The sequence below is a fragment of the Crocodylus porosus genome, unplaced genomic scaffold, assembly GCF_001723895.1.
Source record: "Crocodylus porosus isolate Cpor-Errol unplaced genomic scaffold, CroPor_comp1, whole genome shotgun sequence".
Lineage (NCBI taxonomy): Eukaryota > Metazoa > Chordata > Crocodylia > Crocodylidae > Crocodylus > Crocodylus porosus.
In genome coordinates this window covers 748,108-767,066 of record NW_017728930.1, presented here as the reverse complement: position 1 = coordinate 767,066, position 18,959 = coordinate 748,108, and the positions used below count along the sequence as shown (strand labels likewise).

Genomic DNA, 18,959 nt, shown 5'->3' with positions numbered 1-18,959 from the left:
GTACAGGGCACTGGCCGTGGCAGGATCCATCCCTGACACCCCAGACCTGTGCTGCGCAGGGCAGGAAGCCTGTCCGGGCCCTCGCTCGGAGCCTGTGCGGCAGCCGGGCCAGCTCCCTCCAGGCCCACGCACCCCAGGAGTGAAGGCAGTGCCCAGCTGCAGCGTCACCCGCGGGGCTGAGCCCACGCCACCCACAATCAATGGCCAGCAGCAACGCCCGTGGCCGGAGCGCCCGGGGCAAGGTGCCCACGCCAGCCTCGTGCCTGGCCCGGCTGGAGGCGCAGCACCGCGCACTGCCGGGAGGGTGAGCGGGTTGGGCACAGGGTGCCCCTGGCGTGGCGCCCGGCCGGGGTGGTGTGTTTGTGTGTCTTGGTTGCACGTGGGCCGGGAGCTCCCCAGGACCGGGGCTGCCAGGGCCGTGTTATGCAACCAGGGCCTGCGGGCATGTGCCAACGGGGACCCACGTTCCTCCAAGCCTCCCGGCTCCGGCATCTCGGCTTGGGGGGTTCAGGCCTTTCTCGCGCCCGGCGGGTCAGACGCGGCCCCCTTTTCCCCACACAGCAGACGGCTGCACCCGGGAGGGGTCAGTAGCGCCCATATCGTGTCCCTTGTCCCAGAGCCACCGCCCGCGAGGGGCCAGGTGCTGCACGCTGCAGCTCAGCCAGCAAGGGGTGCTGCCAGCGCCCGCAGGCCCTGCCACCGCTGCCCCAGCCTGGGGGACTCCGCTCTTGCCTCGGGGGCTGTTGACAGCTCAGCTCCTGAGCACTGCAAGTGCACGTGGCAGAGGGATCTGCCCCCAGGGCCCCGGCAGAGCCCCCCACGCACCCGGCCCTGCCCCTTGAGCCTCATTCCTGGCAAAGCCCGTGCCCGTTTGCCCCCCACCCCCAGCACAGGCTCAGCACCCTGCTCGCAGCACATGGCGACGCAGGGCCGAGGGCAAGCGGCAGGCGCTGTCCGAGCAGGAGGCCAGAGGGCAGCGCGCCAGGATCAGCCCACCCACAGCCTTGGCCCCGGGTCGCAGGGGATTTCTCAACTCCCCGCCGACGCCCCGCTCCCCAGCAAATCTGGTGCCACCGATGCAAGCTGGGAAGGCCACCGGCCGGCCGAGCCAGTTCCTGAACTTTGCCCCAGCGCCCGACCAGCTGCATCCCAGCGGGGTATATAACTGGCCAGGCTGGGGCCAGGACCAGGGAGCAGAGCGGAGGAAGCCACGCCAGCAGGTACGGCCAGGCGGCCGCGGGGGTGGACCTGCCGCTGCCCATCTGTGCGGGGGTGGGAGGCTGCGGGGAGCTGGTCTGTTTGCAAATGCCCCGTCCAAGGGTCCCGGGCGGGTGCAGGCAGGGCAAGTGCCTCGGGCAGGCCCCGGGCTCTCACCCCGCTGTGCTGTCTCCCCAGCCTGCACCATGAGGGCCCCGGTCGTGCTCGCTCTCCTCGCCGTGGCGCTCCTCGCCGCCCTCGCACGTAAGAGCTGGGGCTGGGAGGGCCACGGGCAGAGGGGGTGGGGGCAGCACCCGGGCAGGGCAGGGCACCCCGCACTGCACCGGGCCTGTGCTTGCAGGGGCGCAGGAGGAGTCGGAGGACACGATCCAGGCCAAGATGGAGACCTACGTGCAGCAGGCGACTCAGAGAATCAAGGACACCTTGGCCTCGCTTGACGTGACCAGGCTGGCGCAGCAGAGCAGGTGCGTTGGGGGCCAGGCAGGGCCATGCCGCGGGCACCTGCCCCTCGCACCCCTCATTCCCCTCTTGGCCTCCCCTCTCCAGGCAGTGGGCGTCGGAGCACCTGGACACCCTCCAGAGCTACTTGGAGCAGCTGAAGAGGACGTTCACGGAGCCACAGACCAGCTAGGGAGCCCCGGGTCCACTGTGCCACCTGGGCCAAGGGCACGGAGCCCTGCGCCCACCCCACGGCACGGCCTCCATGGGGGCAGCCATGCACGCGACTCCCACGGGCCAGGAAAGCTGGGACCCGCCAAGGGTGGGGGGGAGGGGGGTGTTTTCAGCTCTGAGTAAAGCAAGGGCTCGACCTGTCACTTCTTGCAATAAAAGGCTGTCCCGTGGCACCATTTTGCTGGAGCCCGTGTGCGCATGTATTTGTGCATATGTGCACACGTCTGTGTGCATGTGTGTCTGCGTGTGCTAGGTGCAGTGCACACAAGGACCCAGGATGCTGAGCGTGTGCTGGCCGGGAGCCCCGCTCTGTGACCCATGCAAGGCCCAACCCAGTTCTCAGACTCACGGGGCCCCAGGCCTCTACACTGTCATGCTTGGCACCCAGCACAGCCCCTCCCTCAAAGCCCCTCTTTGGAGCCCCCCGCGCTGGGGGCATCACCCCCACTGCACCAGGCTGCACTCCCCGCTCCCACCTCAGGCTGCCCGGGAGGTGACGGGGGCCCGGGACTCAGGACACCCCTGGCAGCGGGTTGTGGGCGCGGAGGCTTCGCGGCCGAGCCGAGCCGAGCCGAGCCAGGCGCCGGACAGGCCCCGCTCTGCAGCCGCGAGAGGAGCGGAGCCAGGCAGGGGTCTCAGGGGCCCCCAGCCGCGGCGGCTGCAGGAAGGAGGTCCCAGGCAGCGTGGGCACAGCCAGGCACGGACGCGGTGCAGCAGCTCCCACGCTCCATCCCCTGGCTCTGACGCGGGCACGAAGCCCAGTGCTGCGCCCCTCCGCCCCTCTGGCCACGCACAGCCCCGCTCCTGCCCCCCAGGGATGCACCAAAAACACCGATAACTTAAAGCAGGTTTATTGGACAAAGCCACTGCCCGGGGCAGGAGCAGACGGCCCCCAGGTCAGGGCAGGGCGCGGGCCCGGGGCTCAGGACAGGTTCTTGCGGGCCTCCTGGAGGAGGCCGATGATGCGGGTCTTGAGGCTGTCGGTGTAGGGCGTGACGCGCTCCCTGAAGTCCTGCAACAGGGGCGTGACCTTCTCGCGCAGGCTGCTGAGGTGCTGGACGGCCTGGGCCTGGAGGTCGGCGGCCTGGGGGAAGCCCTTCTCGCGCAGCTCCTGCAGCTTCTGGGTCAGCTTCTGGTGCAGCTCCTCGCTGTAGGGCGTCAGGTTCTTGCGCAGCTTGTCCACGTGCCCACGCAGCCGGTCCCGCGCCTCCTCCGCCAGCGGGGACAGCTGCTGCTGCAGCTGCTCCACCCTCTCCCTCGACATCTCCTTCAGCTCGGACGCCATGGGCTCCAGCTTCTTCCAGGACAGCTCCAGCTCGGCCCCCCACTGCTGCGCGAACTGCTCCAGGGCGGGCTGCAACTTCTGCCGCACCTTGTCCAGGTCCTGCGCCACCTCGTGCCGCAGGCTCTCCATCTCCTTGTCCCACGTCTTCCGCACCTCATCGTAGTAAGGGGCCAGGTCCTCCTTCAGCTGCACTACCTTCGAGTTCAGAGAGCCCAGGGTGTCGGCCATCTTCAGGCTGGGGGGGAAGGATGGCACCAGGTTACAAGCTGCTGGGGATGCCCCCGTGCGCCCACCTAAGCCGCCCCAGCCCGGGGAGCAGGAGGCTGCTCCCAGCAGCGTGTGGCTCTGCGCCCCCCAGGACCTCCCCAGCCCCCGCAGTCAGGCACTTACTCCATTTGCTTGGCCATCGCTGAGGCATCGAACTGGGCCACGAGTTCCTCGCTACCGGATTTGAGGGCCTCCATGTAGACATTCATCACGTCATTGAAGCGGTCCAGGTATGTCTGGGGTTCATCGTGCTGCCAGAAGTACCGAGCCTGGGTCCCTGCGTGGTGGGGGAAGAAAGCAAAGGGCTCAGGACGTGCCCGGCAGCTTCCCCCACAGCACTCGGCCCCAACCCCGGGCTCGAGGGGGGATGCCTGCCCGCACCAGCCTGGGCTTGCAGGAGGCTCCTGAAGCCCCCCGGGCAGGACCCCACGGGCCGGCCCTGCCCGGTATCGCGCCCAGGCTGCACGGGACTCTGTGCTCCGGGGCTGCCCCACGCTGGGTTGGGGCTCACCTGTGAGGAGCACCAGGGCGAGGGTCACCACAATCGTTCTCATCCTCGGCTGCGTCTCGGGCTGCAAAAGGCAATAGGTTTTCCTGGGTGAGCACCTAGGACTCTGCTCCAGCCAACCTGGAGCCTGGGCGGGGCCAAGGGCAGACGGGAGCAGATGCCCAACCGGGGCTGCCCTCTCTACCGACGGAGGTGCCCTGGCAGCTGCGATGCCCCCACCCCACCGTCCTGCTGAGCTGCTGGCAGTCCAAGGGCTGCTGCTCCTTCAGCTGCAGGCGATCCCAATGCTGCAGCTGATTTTATTTTCGGGTGGGCTGAAGGCAGCTCCGTCTCCCACAGCAAGAGCGAGGAGAGCAGGCAGCCGTGGGTGCAGATGCCCCGGGGTCTCCCCTCGCTCGTGGGCAGAGGCGAGCAATGGGCTGAGCCTCCGGGGTAGAGATTGTGCCCTGGCACCACTGGGGGCTGTGCCCAAGATCCAAGGGGACCTTGGCCGGAGCGGATGCAAGGGAAGGATGGGGTCAGGGTCTCACCAGTTGTCCCTGCTGCTGTTGCTGCTCCCACGGCTCTGCGAGGCTCCTGCTTCCCCCGGCTGCTATTTATGGTGCAGGGGGCAGCGCTCAGCGAGATAAGCGGAGCCGCAGCCCAAGGAACCCTCCCAAGTCCTGACGATGTGGCACGGAGAGTTCAAGGATCGAGCCGCCTCCCCGCGGGCCAAGGAGCAGCGCCTGGCAGGAGAGCTGGAACAAACAGGAGCGGGGCAGGGGGAGGGGGCCCAGCCCAGCCTGTTTGCACTCAGGGTGACCCCGATTCTCCTGCCAGCCCCGGGCTTCAATGCGAGCGGGGGGCTGGGTTTGCATCCTCGGACACTCGACACCACGAGGCCACGCTCTGAACCACGGCTCTGGGCCATGCCCTGCCCAGTGCTCAAGTCTCCCTGCAAGGCACCGTGGCCGGCTGCATGCTCCTTCCCAACACGTGCCGAGTCTCCCCCCAGGCTGGCAGCACCCGGCAGCCAGGCCTCACTCCTTCCACCGTGCCGCTTGGGTCCGGGCCAGGGCCAGGTGCTGCGAGCCAGCCAGCGGAGGACAAGCAGGCGCCTGGAGCAGCCGCTCTGTCCACCTTCCCTCTGCCCGCGGCGCCCAGGCCAGGGAAGAACTGTCCTGGTCGCTGCAGGGCAGGACGCTGCCAAGGGAACTGCCCCCTCCACCGCTGCTCGTCTGGGGCTGGGGGCCACCCCTTAGGCATCTCCCCGCAATCGTCTCCATCAAGCCTTGCCCCAAGATGGGCGGTCACAGAGGAGACACTGGGAAGGCCCCAGGCCACAGGCGCTGCCCAGCTTAGCAGAGCAAGGGAACAGGGAAGCCTGGCAGACCAGGAGCGCGGCGGCCTGGGCTGGGGTAGCTCAGGGAGCTGCCACTGACCACGGCAGCAGCAGCTCTCACCCCAGGGCAGGGAGGTGAGGGAGAGAAGCCAGGAAGAGCTGTGGGAGCAGGCACTGCAGTATCCCCCGGACCTGCTGCCCCTGGGGGCTGCGGAGGCTGGGAAGACAGTGCCCGGCCCCGCTGCCCGCGCCTGCAGGGCTCCTTCCCAAGAAGCAGGTACCGACTTTGGGCAGAAGGCAACAATCTGAGCTGCCTCCACGCAGGCACCGAGGCCCTGCTCCCCAGCGTACAAGACCTGGTCTCGCACGGGAAGTCTGTTCTGCGCAAAGAGGGAGCAGAAGGGACGTCAAGCCCCCGCTTCTTCCCCAGCCAGCGCCTTCCAGCACTTCGCTTGGCGGTGCTGAGCTCGTGTGGTGCCACCCTCGGCATGCCACGCTCGCCTTCTGCTGGGCCTGGCAGAGAAGGGGGGCACTTGCCAGTTTTGGGGGGCTCAGATGAACCACAGAGAGCAGCCTGGGATGTGCGGCAGGTGCAAGCAGCCCACAGCAGCCCCATATAGGCTAATCTGCCCAACTTCAGGCTAGCAGGGCCAAACGCCCCTCTACGCAGGCACTGAGCAGCAATGCAGACAAGAGACCATGTAAGATCATAATCATGGTTTTATTTGTCATGATCCCACTGTCCAACTAAGTTACTAGTTGCAAGTGACCCACAAAAAAAAATGGACTAAAGGTTTACTGAAACGCCTGTTCTGTTCCGTTCGGTTTTAGTCCAACGTAAATGAAGAAGAAAAATACTTCTGACATTTCCAAAAAAACAGAAATAATAGCAAAGTATATTAATATACATTCAACATATACTGCGCGTATTGATCACTACAATACAAAGCCATGATAAAAAAAAAAAAAAAAAAAAAGTGTGATACTGCGAAATGGCACGGTTCGGCGAGTCCCTGCTTCCCGGCTGGATGGTCACCGCGAGGCGCTCTCCACTCTCCCAGAAATACAGTGTCATGTAAACAAAAGGAGAACAAACCAAAAGGTACAGAGCGATGGCAAAAAGGCTCGCAGCGTTTCTCGGTACCTCCCCGCTGGGCGCCGGCAGGCCCCTGCCCACCCCCTACGTGTCCCTGGTGTAGGGAGCGCAACTGTACAGCTGTGCACGGACGGAGACGGTGGCGCCGGGCTGGGGCAGGGCGCTGCCCGAGAGGCCTGGTCCCCACGGGCGCCCGCCTCTCCTCTCCGGAGCGCGGGTCCGCTCCTCACGGTTCCCGCAGGGCGGGACGGCGACTGCAGCCCACTCCCCTTGGCCACGCCGGTCTCACACTTCCTTCTGTGCAAATTCAGGAGGGCTGCATTGATTTTTCCCTTCCTCAAACAAAAGTCACTCGCAGGAATTTTCAGCTGTAGCTTGTAAAAGGTCCAAAGGCAACAATGACACAAAATACTCCCCGTGCCCCCCCCGCTGCTGGGAGGGGGCTTTGGTTACTATCCGTCCAAGAAAGAAAAGGGAACAACCAAGAAGAGCTCTCTGCACGCCTGAAACTGTCTACAGGAGAACACCACGTCCGCCACGGGAGGAAAACCAGTCACAAGTACAATGTTGTTGAAAGGGAATAAAATACTTTGAACAAAAGGTGCAAGTCACAATTCAAATAGAACAGAATCTAGTTAAAAATTTCTCTCAAACAAATTCCTTTTGCCTTTTTATTAACAATAACAACAACAACAATAATAATAATAATAATAAAACAACAACATTTACCAAAAAAACCCTACGTGATCAGGAGGAGAAGCTCACGGAGCAAAAAGAAACCACCTGTCTTCTCTGTGCTAAACGGAAAAGAACTGGAAGGCTGCACGTGGGCTCGAGAGGAAGAGGTATAAAAAGGGGGGAAAGAAACGGTCCTTCCAGCACGAGGACAGAAAAACGAAACGAAAGCGAACGAAGGAGACAAAGCATATTGCACCACCGCTGGGTGTTCTTCCATCTGCTGGCTCAGCGCGCGGGGAAGGCTGGCGCTGCGTGGAGGGAGATGGCACCAGTCTTGCAGCAGGGCAGCTCCAGGCCCCGCTACCGTTTGGGACCAAGGAGTTGCACGTGGAGCGCTGCCCCGGCCGCCCGCGGGACGTTCTGTGCAACGTGGCGTCCGCCGGACCCCTGGGAGGACCAACGCAGCGGCGGCTCGGCGCTGGGGAGCTGCGCTTATTGCTCTCCAACAGACACAGCTCCCAAAGGCCTCCCTGCCCCTTTCCCCTCGGGGCCGGCTCCAGCCCAGCCTCTCCCCCCCCGCTCCTGGGAAAAGGCAGCGTCCAACGGGGCTGACAGCAGAGTCGGGTGCAGGGAGGGCCCGGCTCCGTGTCCACGAGCACCTCGCCCCTCGCAGCCCTCCGAACCAAGCACAAAGCTCCAGCTCCCGGGATCCCTGCGTGGAGCTTGCTGGCGCTCTCCGTGACGGCTGGAGTGACAGGCAGACGTGGCAAATCAAAGAAACCGAAGGGAGGACACACGGAGGGACCGGACCAGCTGCGAGGAAGGGAGCCACGATATTTCAGTTGGGCAGAAATACGATGGCGATTTGGCGCGACACTGCTAGATACTGTTGGTTTAAAATGGACCTTTTCATTTCAAAGCTGTACACAAGACCTGGGGCGGGGAGAGACGGAGGCACGTTAACAGCGGTGCCCAGCGTGGCCTGTCAGACTGTCCTGTTGGCCCCCCAGCTCCCGCCCTGGCCCGCTGCGCACGGGCCACGGTCCCCACACCTCACGGCAGCGACCGGAGACTGCCGCCCACTGCACCGACTGCAGGGCCTGGTTCTCCCCGGTCTGGTGCCCGGCTCCCCCCAGAGCGCATCCAGCAGCTACTGGAAGTCACGGGCCACAGGCGAGGGCTGCTGTCAGCTGGAGGCCTGGCCAACAAGCTTTGCAACGACCCCTGCTTTGGGCACCGTCCCAGCCGGACAAGGTGCACGGAGGACACTCGGGACATCTCCAGCCTGCAAGGTGGTCGCTCGCGGAGGCAGAAGACGGAGCGCTCTGGAGCAGTCGCATGGATGGGGAAAAACCAGACACACCAAGGATGATACTCACTCCCTCTTCTGCGTTACACCCCAGCCTGCTCCATCCCGAAGGGCACCTCGGGGTGCTTGTAGCTCAGCAGCACGTCTGTGATACAGGTCGACGGATAACAAGAGGTGTTTAAATGCTGGCTGCCATCAGCTAGATTTGGGTGCTCTTCATCTTCCAAACCTTCCCCGCAGTCTGCAAGAGCACAGAGCAATGTCAGGGTTGGCGGGGAAGGCGGGGAACCTGGAACGCTGGTTGCAGGGCCCAGCCAGAAGACTGGGTGCCCCTCGCTGTGCATGTCTCAAACCCCGGACTGCACCAGCTCAGCACTGTGCGGCGAGGTACAGTCATGCTGTGCTCCACGCACTGCTGCTGGTGCTCCCATGCTGCTCTGTGATGGGGGCGTGGGTGGGCGCCACAACAGCCCAGTGGGTGGATGCCGAGGCTGGACAGATTCAGACTGGGTGCCTAGTTTGTCACAGCACAGCCCCTTTGCTACTGGGACCGCACACCTCGGGACGTGGCGAGGTCTGCATTGCTGGAACCTTTTACATCAGCACGGGCTACAGCACAGACTTACGCAGGCTCAACGCAAGGGGTCAGGCCTGGGATTGGCCATGGTCCTCTCAGACCTCAGTGACAATCAGTCTGAACGGCTGTAGCAGACCAGCGCCCCCGACGCCCTCCCAGCCCAGGGAGGTCCTTACCCTCGCTCTCCCTGTCGCGGAGCTGCTGGCTGCCCATGAGCGACGACTGGCTGAGTACCGCATCGGACATCCGGGCCGAGCTTAGTGCTTTCCCAGCCATCAAACTCATTCCAGGCAAGTTGTCCAGCTGCACCTGGGAGAGACCAGCAGGAGAGGAATGAGGCCCCCATGCAGCCACCCCAATGCCCACTGGGACCAAAGGGGCACTGCAAATGCCTACCGCAAGCTACCAAAGGACAGGGGCCACCTCCTTCCCTGGAGGCTCCCACAGACCAGCCAGGCTGCACATGACCCTGCCTCAGTGCAGGGAGGGATGGCAGTGCACGGCTCCTTCCAGTCCAACACATATCTATGACTGGCAAGTCCATGCGTCCTCCCAGCACCCCCGCCAGTCACAGCCAGCCTCGTCCCAGACCCAGCTGCGGCAGCTCCCTCCTTCCCGCCTGGGGGCCAAGGTGCAGCCGTGCTGGGCTCCCCTCCCATGGGGCCAGGCTGTTTGCCCCCTGCGCAGTTTGTGCCCTGGTGTCACTCCAGTGACTGTAACAGAAGCATCCCCGGACTGAATGCCTGCAGAAACCGCGCTGCTTGAACAGCCACACCTGGTCAGCCAGAAAGGAAATCTCCTCTGAACCTTTCCAGCCATGGCTGGACACGTGGCTGAGAGGTTCCTCAGGCAGAGGGAGGACCTCCCCACAGGCCTAGGAGAGGGCCCGTCCTGGTTGTGGGCTACACCACACTCAGCTGCAGACAGTGCCCTGGGGAGCGGACAAGGGCCTGGCAACCGCCAGCTGCTTCAAACCTACGTAGGCGTCGTCGCTGTTCTGGATGGTGTGGTGCCTCTGCAGGGTCCGGGGCCGGGGATGCTCGGAGGCGGTGGGTCGTGCAGAATAGCTCAACCCGTTGTGATCGGGCATCTCCATGGCTTGTGCAGGAGAGCTCCGCTCCAGGCAGTTCCCTACGACGGATTCTTGGGAGTCAGACGAGAGAAAGGGTTAGCGGCACATGGTATAGCCAGGGGTCACAGGGTACCGGGACTCTGGGGGCAGGGCTCCACTGGCCACCCCAAGCTCAATGCAGTGCTGACCAGGGAAAAGGGGTCTTGGCTAGCTGCTCTCCTGTTGGGACAGCGTGGGATGAGACTCCCAGCCCAGACGAGAGCTCCGCTTCCCCTTACCCCATAAGCCACAGGAGGCCTGCTCTGGTTGCTGCCCACCCTACGACTGCTGCCTCTGATCCTGTCAGCAGGGACAGATGCTCAATGCAGGACTGGAGAATATGGCACAACACAAAGCAAAGCAAGCACCAGCCCTCTCAGCACACTGCTTGGAGGGAACATGCCTGCACGGGAGTGTGACCCACTGCCCCCACAGTGCCTGGGGCTGCCAGCCCTGTTTGCGGCCTCACTAGCTCCAGAGCAGAGCACAGGAAAGGGATGCCTCTCCCAGCCATTAGTGCCACAGGGGCCAGTCTGCAAGGAGCCATGGCACTGAGAGGTCAAGACAAACGTGTTTGTAGGAGTTTTGGGGGAGGGCTTGGCCTGACAAAGTCCAGCCGTGCCCATGCAGGCTCTGCAGTGTCCAAGGGCAAAGGCCACCTTCTTATCGCACAGACTCAGCGTCACCACGGACATGTGGTGCTGACTAACCCATCACGCACAACACGCTCCCTTCCAGCAGCCAGCTCTGCTCTTTCCCGGCAGGTGGAAACACCCAGGTGCAAACTTCCTCCGAGAGGCCAGAAAGGTGCCGAGCGCAGCCTGTGTGCAGAGATGCTGCTGGGCCCTGGGAAGGCCGTTCTCCGGACAGAGCTGCAGACGCAGCAAGACCAAGCTGTCCGTGGTGCAGCTCAGGCTCCCCACGTGCATGCCAGGAACGGGCTCAGGGCGGTCCGCCTGTGCCACACAACCCTCCAACTTCTCTGAGGACGACCCTGCCCTTTGAAACTCTCTGCCTTGGACTGGCGCTCTTTCCCAGCAGCTGCGCAGCCTGGGACATGGAACACGACCCAGCTGCCTGGGGGACATGCGGTACCCCAGGCCAAAGAAAGGGAGGTGCCGGGCTTAGCACGGAGCCACCCTTCCCCAACGGGGAACCCCAACTCCCACACGTCAGTGGCATGGAGCAGTCACGGACGCCCTCTGCACTAAAGAGCCCTGGCTCTGATGGTGGCTGGTGCATGATCTAGCGTGCTCGCCTTCTGTGGGGCATAGTGCCTGCATTCAAATCCTCCGTGGCATGACACCAAGCCAAGGGTCCAGCTGCCAGCCTGTCTGCTTGGACCATGCCTCCAGCGCTGTTCCCCTCCACTTCACCCCTGTCCCATTGGCTTTGGAAGGGGATCAGAAACCACCCCGTACCACAGGTACGCAGGTCTCTTACTCTGAGAGCGTGGCTCTGCCGCAGCCCCACGCTGGCCTGGCCTGTCCCCAGGATAAAATGTGGCTCAAAAAGTGTAACTTTCGTGGACAGAGGCAAACATGAGCTCCCTGGAAAACGGCAGGTTGGGGAGAGGTGGAGGAGAGCGAGTTGCCACCCACATACCATACTGGCTGCTGCTCACACGGCCTTCGCAGTTGTCCGAGTGGGCTGTGCCCACGGGCCTGCCGCTGCCAGCAGCCTGCTTCCCCTGCCTGTACAAACAGCTTTGGCACAGGACAGCAGCAGCAGCAGAGCAGCAGGCCGTGGCAGCCTGGTCTGCTCCCCTGCTGCGGGGAACGCCAAGGAACTTCAGTGCAGCTGTGCAGGCCTGGCCGTGCGAAGGCACCCCCACCTTGTCCTCGCCTGCACAGAGCTCCTGGGAACACGGGGGCTGCCCTGAATGGGGCAGCAGGAAAGGTAAGCCAGCTGATGGGACTAGCCTGGGGTCAGAGCACTCTTCTGCAGGCACATTTAGTCCAGGTGAGCACACTTGTGTGCACAGCACCTCCCTCCCCGGGCAGCTTGCACAATGCAGATCTACCCGTCCACACTCCCTGCCGAAGCGCCCCCGTCTGTGGTTCCCTCCCCACACACCAGGGCTTCAGCAGACTAACCAGCAAGGCAGGAACTCTCTTTTTGGCTCGTTAACTTATTCTACCTGTTGGACAAGCAGTTTGTCTAGCTCTGTCCGTGTGAAGAGCTGCCCAGGTCAGCAAGAGCGGGCACCAGCACTGTCCGCAGGCCACCTCACCCCAGGCAGCCCTCTACTTTCTGTGCCTGGACATTTGAGGCCAGGAGAGAACGCAAGGTCTGGCAGGGCCACAGAGCTGGGACCGGAGAGCCGCCAACCCAGGGCAGCCTGAGTGGTCACGGGGGAAGGAGGCACTCCTCGCCCAAGCCTATTTCTTTCCTCTCATATGCACATCCCCCACGACTCGGGGCATGCCAAAGGTACACGCTACAAGGAGTGTGACAGGACAGCAGCCCGAAGGACCCGTGCTGCTCCCGGTGCTGGGCACAGCACCCACGCAGGACGGGTGCCAAGATGGAGGCTGATGGCCTTCAAGGAGGCAGACCTCGCTGCTGCAGGGGAAGGGTTCTGCTGTAGCCAGGCTGGGCAGGAGGCTAGGTCTAAACACCTGGAGCTTGCTTCTCTGGAAGGATGCACCTTTGCATTAAAAGAACTCAGCCCGTTGCTTCGCCCCTTGTCTCAAGACCACGTGGGAACCCGGTGTGCTGCACCTCTCCAGCAGCTACGTGGCAGCAGCCTTTTGGAGGACCCAAGGCCTCCAAAGCCAAAGGAATCCGGCCTGTGCCGCATTGTCAGGCACGTCCCAACTGCCTCGCCCAGCTGGGCAGACATACGCGAGCCAAGCCCAAGTGGGGCAGAGGCTGCTTTGCACATGCGAGCACGGCAAGGGGGCTTACCTCTGCTGGGTACCTTACTCCTACCGAACCCGGCCGCTGGCTGGTGTCTGTAATGGTGCGTCCCCAGCTCCTGTGCGGGGCTAGCAGTTCCTAGCACAGAGTCTGGGTCCCCCTGTCCTCCCGCGTTTAAGAGCAGTGGGCTCTCGTGGCAACCTTTGGTCAGCGCATTGGAACTCTTACTGTCGGGGAAGCCGTCCCTCCCCCCTTCGCAGGCACAGTCCTCCTCCATGCTCTCCGAATGGACCAGGGCCGGCTGGTGCACGTATCCGTGCGGCACTGACGCAGGGACCTGCTGGATACATTCTTGCACCCTGATTTTTAGGAGATGCTGGGGACTGCCGTGCGACGGGTAAGCGTCAGCGTTCTGGTAAGGCAAAGACAACGACTGACGCTCCGGCAAGCTGGCGCCCATGCTCCCCGCGTCGCCTTGGCTCATGTGCCTCAGCAGTTCTTGCAGTTCTTGCTGCTGCTGCTGCTGTTGCTGCCGCCGTTTGATGAGCTGTGCAAATTCGGCTTGGGGCAGCCGCATGTCCGTGTGCCCCGTGAGCGAGTGCCGGGGGGAGAGCAGTCCCTGGAGGATGTGTGGTACCTGCTGGTGTCGGCTGTAATCCGGGGGTGTCGGGGAGAGTAGGGCCTGCTGTAGTGCTGATGCCGTGTAGTGCTGCTGCTGCTGCTGCGGCGTGCTCGGAGGGAAGCTGGGGAACTGGTCAAGCTGAGGAACTTTGAGGGCTTGCTGCGCGGGGGAGAACCCCGTTCCCGCTGACGGGCTGTAGTTACTGGGAGAGACGCGGGACTGCTCGGGGAACAGGTGGGGGTGTAAGTGCACCTGGTCGTAGTTTGTGGGGGGATACCGGTTCACATTCAGACTGCAAGCAACACAGACAGGGATTGTGGGCCAGCCGCTCCAGACAATCAGCCCAACACTCGGGCACCCCGAGGCAGGCTCCCAGGCTGCTCCCGCTCTCTTCTCTGGATGTGTCCACATAGTGGATCTGGGGCATGCTTGGAGCCCGCTGCATTTCCACCCAGGGGACAGGTAGCCGGCACAGAGCACCAGCTTCGGGGAGAGCTGAGGAGGCAGCGTAACCTGGACTCCAGGGGAGCACAGGCCTCGTGTCACACTCTGAAGGGAGTGCTTGCGACTGAGAGGGGCCCAGCACCTCCGCAGAGACCTGAGGATGCCAGACCGAACGGGGCCAGGGAAGTACAGGTCTCAGACCTCGCAAGGCTAGTGGATGCCCCCACGAATACGAGAACAAAGGGCAGCTTGGGAAAGCTGTGCGTGCTGTCACGAACAAGCCACGTAGCCTGCACCCTCCTTCTCCCCTGCTGACTAGGGCACAGGCCCTTGCTACCAAGTGGGGGCTGGCAGTGGTCTCAGCTGACTCCCTGCGGCTGGCAGGGAGAGCTGTGCCCAGCAAGCTGGAAGGCTGCCCCCGGGCACTAGGCTCCAGAGGCCCCATCTGAGTGCAGCTCTCTTCTCTCCTGCCCCTCCCTGTCCCCAGGCCGGCAGGACACAAGTGCTGCCTTACCTGTGCGACTCGGCACTGTCGGCACTGAGCTGCTTGGACAGCGGCCGGTGACCGTAGGCGAGCGAGGCTATCAGGTTGGCGCGATGGTGCATCTGGATCTGATTGGCACTTGGGTTGATGGCCATGGCTCGGGGGTGAGAGGGCATGCCCTGCCCTGCCACTGCCGCTCCCTGCAGGAGGCTGCTGCTGAGCACGTCACCAGGCTCTTGCACCTGGATGGTGACCTGCTGCTGCTGCGCCGACTGCGGCATGCCCATGCACGTCAGCGCCATGTTGGGGGGAGGAGAGCAGTTCCCCGACTGCTGGAAGATTGCATTGTGGGAAGGCATCCCCTGGAACTGGGACTGTGAGGCTGCACCTGTGGAGAACCAGCCCTCAGTACCTGCGCTTCGTGGCTGCAAGGCTCCGGAGCAAGCTCCCTTCAACCCTACCCAGAGCCTGGGGCTAGTCTGGGCCACACGTGTCCTGGGCCTGCGCACTGGCCAGGGCCACGGTTTTAGGCAAGGTGCCAGCAGTGCTACGCCACGGTGCTACGGTCACAGCTCAAACGGCTTGTGAGGCGGAACAGACAATGCGGGGATGTGGCTATTCGCATACCCAGAGAACAACCGCCCTCCCTCCCGCCCCCAGGAGCGATAAGTAAGGTTCTCATAACATGAGATGTGACAACACGTTCCAGCTGGCAAGATCCCCTGCAAGCTCTCGATAACACCCGCTCTATCTGCCAGATGGAAAGGCTTTTGCATCATCAAGTAGCAGCACCAAGGACCCAGAATTTGGGAAAAAAGCCATGAGCTGTTTTCCTCGGTGCTTTATAAAACCATAAGGTTCTGACAAGCGGCCTGCACAAGAGGAGGACAGATGGCTCGGTAAACTGTCAGCGCTTACCGTGAGTCTGCAGCATGCCGCTGCTCACAGGAGGGGGGCTACTGTTTGGCTGTCTGAAGAGATGATTATTAGGGTGGTTCGGGGGTGGACTCGATGGCTGGATCCGCAACCTACACGAGAACACAGGCACCGCCGTAAATCTGGCTTCCTTGTTAAGACGCTCGTTCAGTTTTTAGAGTCGAAATCAAGTGCTTTTTTTAAAAACAGAAATGCTAAAAAGCCCTCATGGAGTCTCCGAAACAACAGGACTTCTATTTTAAGAGCATCTCGCTCCATCAGCTGTCTAGGCAGGGAGCATGGCTCAGCGGTTATAATGAGCAGAACTAGGGACCCTGGTTCTATCCCTGACTCCATGAGCTATGTCCAAAGGGTCCCCTTAACCCCCAGCCTGTTCCCATGGCCCAAAGCCTCTGCCCTTCTCCCCTGTAAGGTGAGGACAATGCCGCGTGGTAGCTGACAGGGGCCTGGTGGGGATTGAGATGCATTTGGGAATGGCCTAGGGAACAAGGTGCTGGGGATGCTCATGTTAAAGCTAACCACACGGCAGCAGCACCATTACGTGGCTCTACAACAGCTGCGCCATTGGGTCCTAACAACCATCTCTGAGTATGAAAGGGAGCGGGAGATTCCCAGAGACGCATGCTCCTTGCGTGCCTGCCATGGCCGGGATGCGCGCTCTGGGAAGCAGGCCTGGCATGCCAACCTTACGTGCTCCCAAGCTGGCTCAGGGGCTTTGGCATGGGCTCCAGAGCAGCGAGACGCAGCTTTCCCACGAGCTTTGCCAAGAGCAAAACGGTCTCTTTACCTCTGGAGCTGGTGCGTGAGCAGAGCGGGCTGGTTCTCACAGGCAGCCTGCAAAGGCGGCGATGGCTGAGGCGGGCGGATGCAATCCTGCACCGAGAAGGCAGAGATCAAAGCAGAGCGTTTGTAAAAATCGGCGGGTTTCACGTGAAGAGAAGCACAATCCCAGGACTCAGGCGTGCCCGAGCTCTCCAACGAGCGGACCCGAGATGGACGCTCCTGACACCCCAACAGCACGGCTGAGCCGTCTGCAGTTTGTCAGCCACCATTTGGCCCTCAAATCCCACCCCTGGCCCACCGAATGGCTCTGTCTGTGAGGGCACAGGACAACCCCAGTAGGTCTCCAGGAGCTTGGTGGAAGCCCCAGTACCTGGATCTGCTGATGGAGAATTTGGTGGTGCTGTTCCTGCTGGTACAACATGTGCTGCTGCTGCGTCTTCTCTAGCGTCCGCTCATCCATGTGCCCCCCATACATCTTCTGCAGCTGCTCACACTCCTGTGGGGAATGCAGCACACCTATGGCATGACCTCCCTTGCACGTACCCCAGCTCTCACCCTGCTGGCTTCAGGGGTGGAAAGACCGCAGGTCAAAAATCCTGCTCCACAGCACTGGCGGCAGGGGGGGGAAAAATGGGCATCTGTAGTGCTTTGTTTTTGCAGTTGAATGAAACTATACTGGGGACAGGACTCCCACCAACTTCAGAAGCAGCACCTGGGACATTATGCCCCAGCCCAAGCATGCAAGGTGGCTGTCCAGCAAGCACCATGGGGTGCTGGAGAGGAGGCGCGTTAACATTCAAGACCAGGAGATATAGCGGCAGCTTCAGCTTTCCCTGCAGCAGGATTTCAGGGCAGTCTGGTGACAGGGCTCTACGTCCTACAGCTGAATTTAGAGTGGCCTATGAGCAGGTTGCACAGCCCTAAAAACAAACCACTGGGACTTTACGAGAGAACCCTAGGGACGAAATGCCTTTTTGGGTCTCATGGAGAGTGCACCACAGGGGTCACAGGTACCATCAGGCTCCTGGCAAGACTCCCTGCATCTTATACATGCTTCCAGCATGCTTTGCTGCATCCCTATGACAGTAGAAAGCCCCTGGAGTTCCTGGGTGGTAGGTGAGCTGAGCCGGAGGTCACAGTACATTTTGTAATGATGCTACCACCCACATTCACCTGTCCTGGAGAAGAGGAATGCCAATGCTGCCAGCTGGGGAGCAGGGGAATTTCGGGAGCCCGGAGGCAGACTGGGGCAAAGGCTTTCCCCTCTTTGTGCCCTGCGCCAGGACGTCAGGGACACAAGCAGCACCTCCTCGCAGGGACTCCTTAAGGCCCCAGCATCCCCCTCTCCCTTCCCATACCTGCTGAAGCTGTTTGATGCTGCTGTTATTGCCCATCTTCTCCAGGTGGGCTTTGAATGCCTGGATGCTGGCAGCACCGTCGGAGAAGCGGCGAACCGGGGAGAAGCGCTCCGTGGGCAGGTGCAGGGTGTTTGAGTCCTTGTAAACAGAACTGAACACATGGGGAGGAGGTTAGCAATGCACACTGCACCTGCGCGGCCTCGCCAGGCTCTCCCTGCCCACTCGCCTGGGGTGAGGCCTCCTTCTGTCTGAGGAGTAAAGCCACATTAGTGTACAGCTTCCATCAGGGCACAGGGTTGGCAAATACGCTTGGCGCCCGGCAGGCAGCTCTGTGCTTCTGGAAGTCTGATCCAAGTATGGCCCAGGTGGTAACTGGGGAGCTCCCGGCACACGGGTACCAGGAGCCCATCAACATCTACATCCATTATCTCAAGAACCTGCTTAATCCTCCAGCACCCCACCTGCAGTTCAGAGCTCGCACAGCGACATCTTCACTAGCCCACATGTATCCAGCAAGGTGGGAGGACAGCGTGCTAGGGAACACACACCACCCACTAGGAATTTCATAGACATTAGGGCTGGAAGGGACCTTGAAGATCATCAAGTCCAGCCCCCAGCCCCAGAGGCAGGGAGTCAGCTAGGGTCAAAGGATCCCAGCAAGATAAGCGTCCAATCATTTCTTGAATGAGTCCAGAGTAGGTGCCTGCACCACTTCTGGAGGGAGTCTATTCCAGGCCTCAGGGGCTCGGACAGTAAAGAAGCTTTTCCTTACGTCCAGCCTAAAACCGTCATGGAGGGGTTTATGACCATTGCTCCTTGTTATCCCTTTGGGTGCTCTGGTGAACAGAAGTTCCCAGTTGGAGGGGGTCAGTTGGGACTGCTGCTAGCTCAGACCAGGCACCTCTGCTGCTAGGATCAGCAGCATGGCTTCTTTCCTCTCAGCATGTGCACTGACAGCCTTCCAAGATCTTCCACTTCCAAGCTGGGCTACACCAAACATTTCCAACCCTGGAGGCAAGGGCACCCTGCCCCAAGGACATTCTAGACGGGCAACGCCCAGCAATTGCAGAAGGACAGATGTGGGGAGAAACCCCCCAAACTAGCTACAGCCGCACGGAGCATTTAGCTTGAAGCCAGGGAAGACAAAGCCCCGGTTGCAAAACGTTTCTAGGACTCCAGGATGCGGAGATAAGAACTGCTGCATTAGAGCATCGCTGCTGGTGGCTGGATAAGCCGGCCGCCCGGGGCAAGGAGACTTCTGCTGACTGCAGAGCAGTGACATACCCTGCAGCCACGGAGGCAAACGAGAATTGGACTCCAGAGGCGTTCCAGTCTCTAGGGGAAAGCAAGGAGCAGGAATGTGATGAGTTTGCACTGGGGTGGGGTGGGATGGGAGGGGGAAAAGGGCCTTTGTCCTTCCCAGGCCTT

General features: G+C 61.9%; 3 protein-coding genes across 5 annotated transcripts in view; 1 reads left to right on the top strand and 2 right to left on the bottom strand.

Moving 5' to 3' along the window:
• The first annotated feature begins 1,136 nt into the window (after positions 1-1,136).
• LOC109315424 (apolipoprotein C-III-like) lies at positions 1,137-2,076 on the top strand. The gene is made up of 4 exons (XM_019543111.1): positions 1,137-1,220; positions 1,396-1,461; positions 1,559-1,682; positions 1,765-2,076. The coding sequence occupies exons 2-4, from the start codon at positions 1,404-1,406 to the stop codon at positions 1,847-1,849; spliced, it is 267 nt and encodes an 88-aa protein (XP_019398656.1). The 5' UTR covers positions 1,137-1,220; positions 1,396-1,403; the 3' UTR covers positions 1,850-2,076.
• Positions 2,077-2,725: 649 nt separating this feature from the next.
• On the bottom strand, positions 2,726-4,576 carry APOA1 (apolipoprotein A1). The gene is made up of 4 exons (XM_019543109.1): positions 4,481-4,576; positions 3,954-4,014; positions 3,566-3,719; positions 2,726-3,410 (listed from the first exon to the last, which is right to left on the bottom strand). The coding sequence occupies exons 2-4, from the start codon at positions 3,994-3,996 to the stop codon at positions 2,813-2,815; spliced, it is 795 nt and encodes a 264-aa protein (XP_019398654.1). The 5' UTR covers positions 3,997-4,014; positions 4,481-4,576; the 3' UTR covers positions 2,726-2,812.
• Positions 4,577-5,973: 1,397 nt separating this feature from the next.
• SIK3 (SIK family kinase 3) overlaps positions 5,974-18,959 on the bottom strand; it is a 51,657-nt gene continuing 38,671 nt past the window's right edge. For all 3 annotated transcript variants that reach the window (XM_019543100.1, XM_019543102.1, XM_019543101.1), the window contains 10 exons: positions 17,532-17,682; positions 16,544-16,669; positions 16,178-16,263; positions 15,373-15,482; positions 14,485-14,842; positions 12,953-13,818; positions 9,911-10,074; positions 9,108-9,240; positions 8,425-8,595; positions 5,974-7,978 (listed from right to left, as the gene is read on the bottom strand). In XM_019543100.1, coding sequence (XP_019398645.1) covers positions 8,438-8,595; positions 9,108-9,240; positions 9,911-10,074; positions 12,953-13,818; positions 14,485-14,842; positions 15,373-15,482; positions 16,178-16,263; positions 16,544-16,669; positions 17,532-17,682 — 2,152 coding nt within the window. In that variant the 3' untranslated portion in view covers positions 5,974-7,978; positions 8,425-8,437. The remainder of the gene's footprint in view (positions 7,979-8,424; positions 8,596-9,107; positions 9,241-9,910; positions 10,075-12,952; positions 13,819-14,484; positions 14,843-15,372; positions 15,483-16,177; positions 16,264-16,543; positions 16,670-17,531; positions 17,683-18,959) is intronic.

Coding starts and splice junctions, on each gene's coding strand:
- LOC109315424 (XM_019543111.1), top strand. CDS start 1,404: ATGAGGGCCCCGGTCGTGCTCGCTCTCCTCGCCGTGGCGCTCCTCGCC. Junction 1,462..1,558: donor GCTCCTCGCCGCCCTCGCAC/GTAAGAGCTGGG, acceptor CTGTGCTTGCAG/GGGCGCAGGAGGAGTCGGAG. Junction 1,683..1,764: donor AGGCTGGCGCAGCAGAGCAG/GTGCGTTGGGGG, acceptor TCCCCTCTCCAG/GCAGTGGGCGTCGGAGCACC.
- APOA1 (XM_019543109.1), bottom strand. CDS start 3,996: ATGAGAACGATTGTGGTGACCCTCGCCCTGGTGCTCCTCACAG. Junction 3,720..3,953: donor CGCCCTGGTGCTCCTCACAG/GTGAGCCCCAAC, acceptor CCCACCACGCAG/GGACCCAGGCTCGGTACTTC. Junction 3,411..3,565: donor GCGATGGCCAAGCAAATGGA/GTAAGTGCCTGA, acceptor CTTCCCCCCCAG/CCTGAAGATGGCCGACACCC.